At 43.0% G+C, this 14,799-nt stretch overlaps 1 protein-coding gene and 1 pseudogene across 2 annotated transcripts in view; both read left to right on the top strand.

The window, feature by feature from the left end:
• The window catches only part of RFTN2 (raftlin family member 2), a 91,301-nt gene that overhangs the window by 43,504 nt on the left and 32,998 nt on the right, over nt 1-14,799 (top strand). Inside the window, exons 6-7 of the mRNA XM_011989138.1 lie at nt 9,915-10,036; nt 11,832-11,935. Coding sequence (XP_011844528.1) covers nt 9,915-10,036; nt 11,832-11,935 — 226 coding nt within the window. The remainder of the gene's footprint in view (nt 1-9,914; nt 10,037-11,831; nt 11,936-14,799) is intronic.
• Nucleotides 3,130-4,882, top strand: LOC105546028 (annotated as a pseudogene). Its single transcript, XR_001007035.1, has one exon. The product of XR_001007035.1 is annotated as a glutamate dehydrogenase 1, mitochondrial-like (transcript).

Below are 14,799 nucleotides of genomic sequence, written 5' to 3'. Positions count from 1 at the left end.
TTTATTTATTTGTAGATGGGGTCTCAACTGTCACCCAGAGTGCAAGGGCACAATCATAGTTCACTGGCCTTGAACTCCTGGGCTGAGGCCATCCTCCCACCTCAGACTCAGTAACCAGGACTCCATGCATACCACCACGCCCAGCTAATTTTTAAAATTTTTTTGTAGAGATGGTCTCACTTTGCTGCCCTGCTTGGTCCCAAACTCCTGGCTTCAAGTGATCCTCCAGCCTTGGCCTCCCAAAGTGCTGGGATTCCAGGCATGAGCCGTCGTGCCAGGCCATGCTTATTCTCCTTGTACATATGAAGGAACTGAAGCACAGAGATTTTACATAAGGTGCCTGCATTCACACAACTGGAAAGTGGTGGAGCCACCTAGATGGAGTGTGTGCTTTTACCAAGATACTTATTCCAATTCATTCATTAAAGATTTAAAGAGGGAGTCATAATCTCATTTGCATTTCTTAAAGAATTTCTAGCCAGGTGCGGTGGCTCTCGCTTGTAATCTCAGCACTTTGGGAAGCCGAGGCAGGCGGATCACCTGAGGTCAGGAGTTCAAGACCAGCCTGGCCAACATGGAAAAACCCCGTCTCTATTAGAAATGCAAAAATTAGCCGGGCATGGTGGGCGCCTGTAGTTCCAGCTACTCAGGAAGCTGAGGCAGGAGAATCTCCTGAACCTGGGAGGTGGAGGTTGCAGTGAGCCGAGATCACACCACTGCACTGCACTCCAGCCTGGGCAACAGAGTGAGACTCCATTTCAAAAAAAGAAGAAAGGAAAGGAAAAGAGAGGAGAGAAAAGGAAGGGGAGGGGAGGGGACGGGAAGGGATGGGAGGGGAGGAGAGGAGAGGAGAGGAGAGGAGAGGAGAGGAGAGGAGAGGAGAGGAACTTATTTGCCCTCATTATGAGAAATGGATCACAGAGGTCAAGAGTGGAAGTGTGGTGGAGAGGCTATTAAGAGGCTGTTGCAGTGGTCCCTGAGAGATGATGGTGGCGATGGAAAGAAGTCGATAGGCTAAGATTCTTTTTAGAGTTACCATACCTGCCTGCCCTCTACTTCAAAGATGCTCCTGGGCCCAACTCTGGGCAGCTGAATACCAAAAATGACACGGGAACCAAAAATACTACAATGGAGTGTTACCTCTCTGCACCTTTACAAGAATGTCAATGTCATGTCCTGCTAAAAGACAAGACATGTCCAGAAAAGTAAACCATTCTCTGGGAGCCCTTCAAACATGTGCTTTTCAAACCAGGGTTTGAGTACCCTCAGGAGATGCAGCCTTGTGCCAAGGAGTACACAAGTTCACAAGTTTGCAGAATATAACTCTTCCTGGAGTGTCAATATTACTTTAAGACTGAGTGGCTTTTATGTAAGATGAATATATTTGAAAAGAATGGGCCAGCACAGTGGCTCATGCCTGTAGCCCCAGTACTTTGGGAGGCCGAGTTGGGAGAACCCCTGGAGGCCTGGAGCTTGAGACCAGCCTGATGGTAGAGGGTCTTGCCTCTGTGTTGATGGCGGCTGACTGATCAGGGTGGTGGTTGCTGAAGGTTGGGGTGGCTGTAGCAATTTCTAATTTAATTTTTTTCTCTTTTGGCATAGAGTCTCGCCCAGTTGCCCAGGCTGGAGCACAATGATGTGATCTCAGCTCACTGCAACCTCCGCCTCCCGGGTTCAAGCAATCCTCCCACCTTGGCCTCTTGGGTAGCTGGGACCAAGCAAGGTATGCACCACCACGCTGGCTATTTTTTTAGAGACAGGGTCTTACTATGTTGCCCAGGCTGGTCTTGAACTCCTGAGCTCAAGTGATCCACCCGCCTCAGCCTCCCAAAGTGCTGGGATTACAGCATGAGCTACTGTGCCTGGTCAGCTGTGGCAATTTCTTAAAATAATACAATGAAATTTGCTGCATCAATTGGCTCTTTCTTTCACGAAAGATTTCTCTCTAGCATATGATGCTGTTTGATGGCATTTTAACCACAGTAGAACTTCTTTCAAAATCGGAGTCAATCCTCTCAAACCCTCCCTCCAACTGCTTTATCACCTAAGTTTATGTAATATTCTAAATCCTTCATTGTCATTTCAACAGTGTTCACAGCATCTTCACCAGGAGTAGATTCCATTTTAAGAAACCACTTTCTAGGCTGGGCACAGTGGCTTACCCTTGTAATCCCAGCACTTTGGGAGGCCGAGGCAGGAGGGTCACTTGAGGTCAGGAATTTGAGACCACCCTGGCCAACATGGTAAAACTCTATCTCTACTAAAAATACAAAGACCAGCCTGACGAACATGGTGAAACCCTGTCTCTACTAAAAATACAAAATTAGCCAGACATAGTGACACACCTGTAATTCCAGCTACTCAGGAGGCTGAGGCAGGAGAATTGCTTGAACCTTTGATTGATCTAGGCAGAGGTTGCAGTGAGCCAATATCATGCCATTGCACTGCAGCCTGGGCAACAAAAGCAAAACTCGGTCTCAAAAATAAATAAATAAATAATAAATAAAAATGCAAAAATTAGCTGTGCATGGTGGTGCATGCCTGCATTCCCAGCTACTCAAGAGGCTGAAGCACAAGAATCACTTGAACCTGGGAAGTGGAGGTTGCAGTGAGCCGAGATCGCGCCACTGCACTCCAGCCTGGGCAACAGAGTGAGACTCCATCTCAAAAAAACAACAACAAAAAAAGAAAGAACCCACTTTCTTTCTTTGCTCATCTATAAGAAGCAACTCCTCATCCATTCAGGCTTTACTACGAGATTGCAGCAATTTAGTCCCATCTTTAGGCTCCACTTCTAATTCTAGCTCTCACTATTTTCACCACATGAACCCCTCAAAGTCATCCATGAAAACTGGAATCAACCTCTTTCAAACTCCTGTTCATGTTGATATTTTGACCTCCTCCCATGAATCATAAATGTTCTTAATGGCATCTAGAATAGTGAATCCTCTCCAGAAGGTTTTAATTTATTTTGCCCAGATCCATCAGAGGAATTACTATCCATGGCAGCTATAGCCTTACAAAATGTATTCCTTAAATATATGACTTGAAAGTCAAAATGGCTCCTTGATCCATGGGCTGCAGAATGGATGTTGTGTTAGTAGGCAAGAAAACATTAATCTTCTTCCTCCCTAGTAGCGGGGACTCTGAGAAAGCGCGCCTGTTCCGCGACCGTCACGCACCTCCCCTCCGACTGGCGCCATGTACCGCTGCCTGGGCGAGGCGCTGCTGCTGTACCGGGCCGGGCCCGCAGCCCTGGGCTCAGCGGCCGCAGACTCCGCTGCGTTGCTGGGCCAGGCCCGGGGACAGCCCGCCGCCGCCCCGCAGCCGGGGTTCGCACTGGCCGCCCGGCGCCACTACAGCGAGGCGGTGGCCGACCGCGAGGACGACCCCAACTTCTTCAAGATGGTGGAGGACTTCTTCGACCGCGGCGCCAGCATCGTGGAGGACAAGCTGGTGGAGGACCTGAGAACCCGTGAGAGCGAGGAGCAGAAGCGGAACCGGGTGCGCGGCATCCTGCGGATCATCAAGCCCTGCATCCAAGTGCTGAGTCTCTCCTTCCCCATCCGGCGCAACGACCGCTCCTGGGAGGTCATCGAAGGCTGCCGAGCCCAGCACAGCCAGCACCGCACGCCCTGCAGAGGGGGGTATCTGTTACAGCACTGATGAGAGTGTAGATGAAGTAAAAGCTTTGACTTCTCTGATGACATACAAGTGTGCAGTGGTTGATGTGCCATTTGGGGCTGCTAAAGCTGGTGTTAAGATCAATCCCAAGAACTATACCGATAATGAATTGGAAAAGATCACAAGGAGGTTCACCATGGAGCTAGCAAAGAAGGGCTGTATTGGTCCTGGCATTGATGTGCCTGCCCCAGACATGAGCAAAGGTGAGGGGGAGATGTCCTAGATCGCTGATACCTATGCCAGCACCAAAGGGCACTATGACATTAATGCACACGCCTGTGTTACTGGTAAACCCATCAGCCAAGGGGGAATCCATGGACGCATCTCTGCTACTGGCCGTGGTGTCTTCCGTGAGATTGAAGACTTCATCAATGAAGCTTCTTACATGAGCATTTTAGGAATGACACCAGGGTTTGGAGATAAAACATTTGTTGTTCAGGGATTTGGTAATGTGGGCCTACACTCCATGAGATATTTACATCGTTTTGGTGCTAAATGTATTGCTGTTGGTGAGTCTGATGGGAGCATGTGGAATCAGATGGTATTGACCCAAAGGAACTGGAAGACTTCAAATTGCAACATGGGTCCATTCTGGGCTTCCCCAGGGTAAAGCCCTATGAAGGAAGCATCTTGGAGGCCAACTGTGACATACTGATTCCAGCTGCCAGTGAGAAGCCGTTGACCAAATCCAATGCACCCAGAGTCAAAGCCAAGATCATTGCTGAAGGTGCCAATGGGCCAACAACTCCAGAAACTGACAAGATCTTCCTGGAGAGAAACATTGTGGTTATTCCAGATCTCTACTTGAATGCTGGAGGAGTGACAGTATCTTACTTTGAGTGGCTGAAGAATCTGAATCATGTCAGCTATGGCCATTTGACCTTCAAATATGAAAGGGATTCTAACTACAACTTGCTCATGTCTGTTTAAGAGAGTTTAGAAGGAAAATTTGGAAAGCATGGTGGAACTGTTCCCATTGTATCCACAGCAGAGATCCAAGACAGGATATCGGGTGCATCTGAGAAAGACATCGTGCACTCTGGCTTAGCATACACAATGGAGCGTTCTACCAGGCAAATTATGTGCACAGTCATGAAGTATAACTAACCTGGGACTGGACCTGAGAATAGCTGCCTATGTCAATGCCATTGAGAAAGTCTTCAAAGTGTACAATGAAGCTGGTATGACCTTCACATAGATGGATCGTGGCTGACTTCCTCACTGCCCTCTTCACCTGTAACTTCTGCAGACCTATCACAAGTTTACATGTAACCACAGAAATCCCTTTCCCTCCTGACATTAATAATGGATACCATTCTCAACAAGTCAGTCCAAATCAGCCCCTTAAGGAGAAAGAAATTAAGGTTAGGGGATCATGTACAAGCTGAGTGTGAAAGTAGAAATCACCTACACCAGAGAGCCATTTTGGTATTTTGCCTTTAAATAAAGTCTCCTCCATCTGGCTGTGCAGCTTTGCTCTGTGGCTGTCCCCAACACAATCAGTGCTATTGCTGGGGAAGGGACAGTCAAGAGCAGTCAGTTGCTCACTTATTATGCTCTGGACGAGTGTGGGACACACTGTAACTGTAACCCATTTAAGAAGTAGGTGTGCGGCCTTTTCAGAAGGTGGCATGGTCCTCAAGTGAGTTCTTAGTGTTTTATATCAGCAAAATAACTCAATTTTGCAGGTTGCAAACAAATATAAAAACTGTTTCTGTTTATCAATTTTATTCTTTTAGAATAAAATAAGTACATGCTGCTGTCATAAAATTGCTTTTAATCACTTAACAAGCCTAACCTTGACTCAAACAGTGAATGCCTATTAAAATAACAAATGAAAAAAACTAGTATTTTTCTATCATAAAACAGTGTCATTTATAGCTTATCAGTCATGTATTGCTGTTCAGCAGACATTAAAAGCCCTGTGGATAAATAAGTTATCTTCATACTTGCAAAATGGTGGAGGCTATTTTCATTAAAACTGTCAGAATTTGCTAACTATAATTATGACACCAAAGAATGCAGTCCAAAGAATGCAGTAACCTTTTTATCATGTTAACTAATTGGTCTCTTTTGAAGATCTATGGTTGACTAATTAAACAATAATTCAAGTAGAGTGTCCCAGAAAAAAACCAGACTCCCTGTTTGGAGTCTGGCTGGCTCTGAGCATTGCCAATGGCCCTACTCACCTGACTTTGTGTTATCTCCTTTTAGAGGCTTTGCATTCTGCACCCAGCTTCGTTAGCAGTGGGCTGAAAACAACCTTGGGTTGAGTGTTTCATTTGGGAGTTATTTGGTCAGGGCCTTTTGAACAGTAGTGTCCCCATGAAGTGCTAGATAATATATGTGTAAGAATCAGCTTTTTTTTCTTTTAACTATAGCACCCTTTCAGAAATTTCTAACTACTTCATAACTGCATGGCTTAACCTGGTGATAAAAGCAGTTATTAAAAGTCTACGTTTTCAAAAAAAAGAAAAGAAAAGAAAACATTAATCTTCTTGTATATCTTGATCAGAGCTCTTAGGTGATCAAGTACGTTGTCAATAAGCATAATATTTTGAAAGGTATCTTTTTTTCCAAGCAGTAGGTCTGAATAGTGGGCTTAAAATATTCAGTAAACCATACTATAAACAGATGTGCTGTCATCCAGGCTTTGTTTTCCATGTCTAGATCACAGGCAGAGTAGATTTAGCGTAATTCTTAAGGGCCCTAGGATTTTTAGAATAGTAAATAAGCATTGGCTTCAACTTAAAGTCACCAGCTGCATTAGTCCCTAACAAGAGAGTTAACCTGTCCTATGAAGCTTTGAAGCCCGGCATTGACTCCCCCTCTCTAGCAATGAAAGTCCTGGATGACATCTTCCACTATAAGGTTGTTTTACTGACATTGAAAATCTGTAGTTTTAGGCCGGGCACGGTGGCTCACACCTGTAATCCCAACACTTTGGGAGACTGAGGCAGGTGGATAATTTGAGATCTGGAGTTCGAGACCAGCCTGGCTAACATGGTGAAACCCCATCTCTACTAAAAAAACAAAAATTAGCTGGGTGTGGTGGCATGCACCTGTAATCTCAGCTACTTGGAACACTGAGGCAGGAGAATCACTTGAGCCTGGGGAGGTAGAGGTTTCAGTGAGCCGAGATCGCGCCACCATACCCCAGCCTGAGTGAAAGAGTGAGACCCTGTCTCAAAATAAATAAATAAATAATAAATAAATAAAAATCTGTAATTTTGTGTAGCCACCTTTATCTATTCTCTTAGCTGGATCTTCTAGATAACTTGCTGTAGCTTCCACATCAGCACTTGCTCCTTTGCCTTGCAATTTTATGTTATAGAGACAGCTTCTTTCCTTAAACTTTATGAACCAACCTCTGTTGGCTTCCAACTTTTCTTCCACAGCTTCCTCACCTCTCTCAGCCTTCATAGAATGGAATAGAGTTAGGATCTTGCTCTGGATTAGACTTTGGCTTAAGGGACTGCTTGTGGCTGGTTTGATCTTCTATCCAAACCACTAAAACTGTCTCCATATCATCAAGAATTCTGTTTTGCTTTCTTATCATTCATTCACTTTTATTTTCCTTCAAGAACTTTTCCCTTACATTCACAACTTGGCTAACTGACACAAGAGGCCTACTTCACTGCCTGTCTCAGCTTTGACATGGCTTCCTCACTAAGCTTAATAATGATTCCCAGCTTTCGATTTCAAATAAGAAACTTATGACTCTTCTTTTCACTTGAACACCTAGAGGCTGTTTCAGAGTTATTCATTGGCCTAATTTCAGGGAATGGGGGGCTCAAGGAGAGGGACAGAGATGCGGGGAGGGCCAGTCAGTGGAGCAGTCAGAACTCCCACAACATTTATCAATTAAATTCGCCATTTTATATGGGCATGGTTCCCGGTGGCCCAAAACAATTACAATAGTAACATCAAAGATCATTGATCACAGACCACCATAACAGACAGAATAATAATGAAAAACATTGAAATATTGCAAGAATTATTAAAATGTGACACCAAGACATGAAGTGAGTACACACCTTTGGAAAAATGGCACTAATAGACTTGCTCAATGCAGGATTGCCACAAACCTTCAATTTGAAAAAAAAAAACAATATCTGCAAAACACAGTAAAGCAAAGCACAATAAAGCAAGGTAGGACTGTGCTAGTGTCTTCAAATACTGAGAGCAAGAAAACAGACCTGGAGCCACAAAGCCCAGAGTTTTCACATTATATAATCCCAAAGTAAGAAAGGAGGAGATTATAATTAACTGTGTAATTATCACAGCATACAACTAATTTTAAAACACATACCTCTAAAAGGGAACTTGGGGCATGTACAATTGTAAAGATGATCCAGTGATGCCCTAAACTTTCAATCAGAAACAAATTTGATTCCACTGGTCACTTTGGTGTGATGGTAAATAAGTACATTTAAAGGAAATGAAATATATACTGTAATTAGAAAACCAATTTGAACTAGGAAACTAAACTTTACTGGTTTTTTTGTTTGTTTTTCATTTTTCTTTTTGTTTTCTTTTGTTTTTGAGATGGAGTCTTGCTCTGTCATCCAGGCTGACGTGCAATGGCACGATCTTGGCTCACCGCAATCTCTGCCTCCCAGGTTCAAGTGATTCTCCTGCCTCTACCACCCAAGTAGCCAGGATTACAGGCATGCGCCACCATGCCCAGCTAATTTTGTATTTTCAGTAGATATGGGGTTTCTCCATGTTGGTCAGGCTGGTCTCGAACTCCTGACCTCAGGTATCTGCCTGCCTCGGCCTCCCAAAGTGTTGGGATTACAGGAGTGAGTCACTGCGCCCAGCCTACTGGGTTCTTGGGAACCACTCTGAACAATGCAAATTCTTCATGGTGTTCTGCCGTAACCATGAATGATGTCAAAAAAATAATAATAATGATTTAATACTATGCAGCCATAAAAAAGGATGAGTTTATGTCCTTTGTAGGGTCATGGATGTAGCTGGAAACCATCATTCTCAGCAAACTATCGCAAGAACAGAAAACCAAACACCGCGTGTTCTCACTCATAGGTGGGAACTGAACAATGAGATCACTTGGACTCGGGAAGGGGAACATCACACACCGGGGCCTATCATGGGGAGGGGGGAGGGGGGAGGGATTGCAGTGGGAGTTATACCTGATGTAAATGACGAGTTGACGGGAGCTGACGAGTTGATGGGTGCAGCACACCAACATGGCACAAGTATACATATGTAACAAACCTGCACGTTATGCACATGTACCCTAGAACTTAAAGTATAATAATAATTTTAAAAACAATAATAATAATGATTTATCTCTTAAAATTTATAGCCTGATAATAAAAATTAAAACAGAAAATTACATTAAAATTACTTTTGTCTTTTTTATCTTTAAGCTTAAAAGATCATTTGAAAACTTTTCAGACCTTTAGAATTTAGAGAGCTGTCAACCAGGGAAACTTCAATGTGACATTGTGCTGCACAGAAACCGAAATGTTTAATTAACCAGCACATGAGCATGGGAAAAATGTCTCCTATAGCAAAATAGGAGACAAAAGAACTTCCATAAAATCAGTTTGTGTAGGCCAGCTGGTTATTGTCAACTATTCAAGAAAAAGTCAAAGAGGCCCTCCCTTAAAACTTCCTTCCCAGCAGGAATTCTTTTGACAATGACTTCTGTTTAGGGTCTTCCTGTCCCTGTTTTTCTTTTTTTTCCCTTTTAACCCATCAATGAGGTAAAGAATTGTTCCGTGATTAGGTCTTTTGAAGTAAACTTACCTAGCATTAATTTTAATATCATGCCTTTAATTTCCAATATTAACATTTTTATGCTGTTTCTCTTAATGGTATAATTAACATGCATACAACGGATAGACCCACAACCAAATTTTGATTTCAAAATGAAGATCACTTCCAGATGCCTTTTAGATTGATTTTCCACTCGCTTCTCACTGTGCCACACTATTTTATCTTGTTTTTGCTATTGTAGTTTTTATGTGTATAGTTGGATTTTAATTCAGTGAAGTGAAAAAAAAAAAAAACTGTTGATCTTTGGGGAGAAAGAAAAACTTTCCATGAGGAGGAGGATATTATTGATTCCGCCAAAACAAATGTTTTTTAATTGCAATGTTTTTCCTTCAGTTTCCTATGTGGGTTATTTAAGGATTTAGATGGTTTTACGAGCCACTTAGTATTTACAACCCTTCTTAATTGTATCCTCTTCCTCACAGGGGAACATTTGCCTAAATCTTTGGAAGGATTTTTTATCTATGAAGAAGAAGGTTCTGGAGTTCCAGGTTCTAGTAGGAAAGGAAATGATGCCATCGTAGTAGAACAATGGACTGTTATTGAGGTGAGCTGCAGTTTTCTGACAATTTAGCTTTACATATATAAATACAATATATATAATATATATATGTTTGGTTTGGGTTTTTTTTTGTTTTTTGTTTTTTGTTTTTTGAGACAGGGTCTTACTCTGTCACCCAGGCTGGAGTGCATCACAGTTCACTGCAGCCTTAACTTCCCCTGGCTCAGGTGATTCTCCAACCTCAGCCTCCCAGGTAGCTGGGACTACAGGCATGCACCACCATACTCAGCTAATTTTTTTGTATTTTTTGTAGAGATAGGGTCTCGCCATGTTGCCCAGGCTATACATATTTTATTTTACATGTTAAAGCTCTTCAGTGCCTGGCACATGCAGTATCCTTAAACACATATTTGTTTAGTGTTTAGAATCTCATCACAAATGCATGAACACACTTCTTTCAGATTTGTGAAAAGGTAATTTGCTTTATCCAATGTTAAATGTTTTTGCAAGATAGAGAAATAATTAACTATGCATAAGTAGCAGTAAGTTCCCAAAAATTTTAAGCCAAAAAAACATCTCCTGGCACTGAGCTTCTCTTTACAGCATTCTGTGGCAACTGATTGAAATAAAAAAATTCAGTCACTCACCTAGTGTTTTGTCTCCAATCAACCAATGTGACTGAGGTTTTTTTAACCTTATGAATGACTTTCAAAGGCAAAAATATCCAAAAGATGTTCTCTCTCTCACCAGGCCAAACATGTACACACAGCATTGTCCTTCACAATCAGAGATGACATTGCTGCTGATGTTGTGCTCCCTGAATTCAGATGTCACTGAATGGACTGCCCTTGAGGTGTACACACTGAATTCAGGTATATTCTGTTTTGTGTGTGAGGCCTTCCCTGACAGGCTGTTTCAGGGACACTTTTACCTTTCTGACCGTACACAGGTTAAGAAACATAGCCCATTTTCAAAGAAACCAGAAAACCCACTGAGTGGGGAAAAAGGATTTGGGGGAAGAGGTAAAGCTCCAAGCAAAACTCAATTCCAAATTAAGTAAAAAGTGGTGAAAAGACTCCCCACACCCAAGCACCTCTCATCTTCAATACCACGATAGTGGTATTTAGGACACAGTAGGGTTCCACTCTTGTCCTCACTTCCTGGTCTCTAGACCAGTGTTTCTGAAAATGTGTTCTAGAAACTTCTTGGATCCAAATCCCCTAAGGAGCTCATGTGAAAATGCAGACTCTGCCTGGCACAGCGGCTCACACCTGTAACCCAGCACTTTAGGGAGGTGAAATGGGAGGATAACTTGAGCCTGAGAGTTCAAGACCAGCCTGGGCAACATAGTGAGACCCCATCTCTACAAAAAAATTTAAGAAGTAACCAGGCATAGTGTCATGCACCTGTAGTCCCAGTTCCTCAGGCGGCAGAGGCACGAGGATAGTTTGAGCCCAGAAAATTGAGGTTAAAGTGAGTTATGATTGTGCCACTGCACCCTAGCCCGGATGGACGAATGAGACCCTCTCTTAAAATAAAATAAAATAAAATGCAGATTCCCAGCTTCCCAACCCCATATATTAAATTTCCGGAACCACTGCCCTAACAAGACCAAAGGAAGGCCCAAACTTCGGACAACGGGATGGAAACCTCTCTCCTTTACCAGTGTTTCTAACTTGGTTCAATTATTAGAAGGAAGCAGAGCAGAACATGAAGCCCAGGAAGGCTGCAGCGGATGAAAGTGAACTCCCCTCATCCTAACACGTATCACCCTTTGTTGTAATTGTGTAGTTGGTTGTCCCTGCCATTAGAGTATGAGCTCTTATGCTTATTCATGCAGGGATGTGAAATCAAAACAGATTATGGCCCTCTGCTGCACACTCTGGCTGAATTCGGATGGCTTCTGACAAGCGTGTTGCCCACACCTGTATTGAGACATGACAGGTAAGGCAAAAGCATCCTTACATACTATCACTTAATTCTAATATATGACTTCATTTGTTAGATAGTTCAATTCAACAAATATTTGTTTAATGCCTACAGAAAACATTTCACTGAGCTTCTAATTTGATTTTATGGACCTTAGAGGTTAGTAAATCTAGTCCTTAGCATTATAGATGTATAAGCTGTTAGGCTCTGCAGCACATGTGCAAAACTGTCCCCACCCCAGCACACAGCCTGGTTTAGGACACAGTAGGATTCCGAAGTGAGCAGGATGGAGGAGCGCTTCTGCCACCTCCCCTCCAGTGTGGTGAGTTAGTTCCCCTTGGCACATGGACTTGGTAGCTGTTTCCATTAAAATAAATACCTACATTAAAACCAAATGCCAATATTTTATAAATACTAATTTTCCTTTTCCTTTTCTCCTTTTACTAACTTTCTTGGAAAGGAAAAATTAAATCTTACTTTTTTGAGAGAGGGAAACAGAGACCAAGTAAGTCATTATGTAAAATGCTTTGCTATTCCTGGGACCCAGAGATGTGTCCTCTGCCTGCTTTGGCATCCAGGAAATGACTGGCTGCCAAGGCTGTCCTGCCTGGACAGGTGACTACCTGCAGAGGACAGCACAGTACCAACTGGGCCTTCCCTTTTAGCAGAGTCTGAGTGATTGGCAGGTGTGACTAAGGAAGGCAACCTCCCCTTCCTTAGTCTAACCCACTTCACTCACCTTCTCTGGCCTTCCCAGTTTAGCAACTTAGCCCTGTCCAGTATCCCAGTACCCCACATTTAAAAATCTTTTATTGGCATGGCTTTATCTGAAAGCCACACCTTCTTCAGGTAGGGAAAGGAATTAAGGTGGATATAAAGTAAAGATACTCAAGTTTAAAGAACAAAAAAGGAATGTTTGAAGTAAGCAAAGCAATTAATCTACTTTTCTTCCCAGAGCTCTGTAGTAACTGTTCTCAAATTGAGTGATGACTCCTGGAAGCATGATTTCCCAACCTCTTCTACTCTGTGACATACCTATCAAATAACAGAACAGTGGTAATTCTCAAGATTCAGTCTTCATGAAACGGGAGAATTCCCTGATACCCCTGCCCCCAGCCTTGCAGGACATGTAACGGGTGTGGCTTGTCTGTTCACCCTCTACATGCTCAAACCACTTATGGGAGGGGAAGCACACAGATGGGCAGTTGCAGGAGCTGGGGACGAGTGTTCTGGGGCTCTGGCCCCATGGTAGCGTCTAGGGGTGGGTGCCTGCGACTCCCAAAGCCCAAGTAGGCATGTGTTACAGTGCTTTTTTAGTTTTGCCATCTGCAAACGGCTTAAGTGTTAACCAGCTCAGTGTCCTCTCAGTACCTAGGTCTTTGTCCAGCGTCCAGGAAGAACCAAGTTGCACAGGGAATTGAGGATGGTGATTGTGCAGGTTTTATTGAGGGTGGAGGTGGGATGCAGTGGGAAGATGATCATCTCCTGGAGTTTGACCATCCAGCAGCCTCTCTCTTCTCCAACCATCTCTAGCCAAACTCTTCTCAGCATTCAGACGCTCCTTCTCTTATCTCTGCCACGACTTTCTGAATTTTAAATTCTAAAACTCAAATTTAAAAGGCAAAAAGTCAATCAATCAATAAAAATATGTGGAAGCTGTACATGGTTTCTGGCCCTGAAGGAGCTTGTGAGCTGGTTAAGCTTACGTTTCGTACGTACAAAACAAGGGGTTTACATTCTGGTCAGAGCAGATCAAGCTTATGTGTTGTGTAATATAATACAGTAACTCATCAAGGGCTACTTGAGGTGTCTTAGTCTATAGGTTCTATATTAAGGAATATTAAATATTAAATTGAAGGAATATTAAAAAGAAGAGACAGGCCGGGCGCGGTGGTTCACGCCTGTAATCCCAGCACTTTGGGAGGCCAAGGCGGACAGATCATGAGGTCAGGAGATCGAGACCATCCTGGCTAACACGGTGAAACCCTATCTCTACTAAAAATACAAAAAGTTAGCCGGGCGTGGTGGTGGGCATCTGTAGTCCCAGCTACTCGGGAGGCTGAGGCAGGAGAATGACATGAACCCGGGAGTCGGAGTTTGCAGTGAGCCAAGATTGCGCCACTGCACTCCAGCCTGGGCAACAGAGCAAGACTCCGTCTCAAAAAAAAAAAAAAATTATAAAAAGAAGAGACATTTTAAACTGTCAAAGTTAGATGGGATCATCAAATACTAAAGAGATTAGAGGGCAGCATCATCACCATTTAGCAGATTTCCATTTAGGAATCTGCTACTAACTCTGTATAGAAGGTAGCCAAAAAATGTAATTTTAACAGTAATTGCCATTATGCAACGAGGCTCACTATAACACACAATGTCTACTCTTCTTTTGTATGCCAAGGAGCATTGTGCAATATTGGTGTTTATTTTGTTCCTTTGCATTTTGTAATTGGAGTCCTGCCAAGTGCCTGCAACATAGGAAATATAGGATGAAGGTCGTTTGGTAACAAGGATTGTTGGTAAAGCTTGTTTATCCCAGTTGAATCAAGTTATACTATACCGAGAACATTAAAAAGTCTGATCTTCAAGTGGACCTAATAGACAACTACAGAACTCTCCACCCCAAACCAACAGAATATACATTCTTCTCAGCACCACATCACACTTATTCTAAAATTGACCTCATAATTGGAAGTAAAACACTCCTCAGCAAATGTAAAAGAACAGAAATCACAACAAACTGTCTCTCAGACCACAGTGTAATCAAATTAGAACTCAAGATTAAGAAACTCACTGAAAACCTCACAACTACGTGGAAACTGAACAACCTGCTCCTGAATGACTATTGGGTAAATAACAAAATGAAGGCAGAAATAAAGATG

The sequence above is a fragment of the Mandrillus leucophaeus genome, unplaced genomic scaffold (assembly GCF_000951045.1).
Source record: "Mandrillus leucophaeus isolate KB7577 unplaced genomic scaffold, Mleu.le_1.0 Scaffold1093, whole genome shotgun sequence".
Taxonomy (NCBI): domain Eukaryota; kingdom Metazoa; phylum Chordata; class Mammalia; order Primates; family Cercopithecidae; genus Mandrillus; species Mandrillus leucophaeus.
The sequence above is the reverse complement of the archived record's forward strand: the minus strand, read 5'-3'. Positions and strand labels throughout refer to the sequence as shown.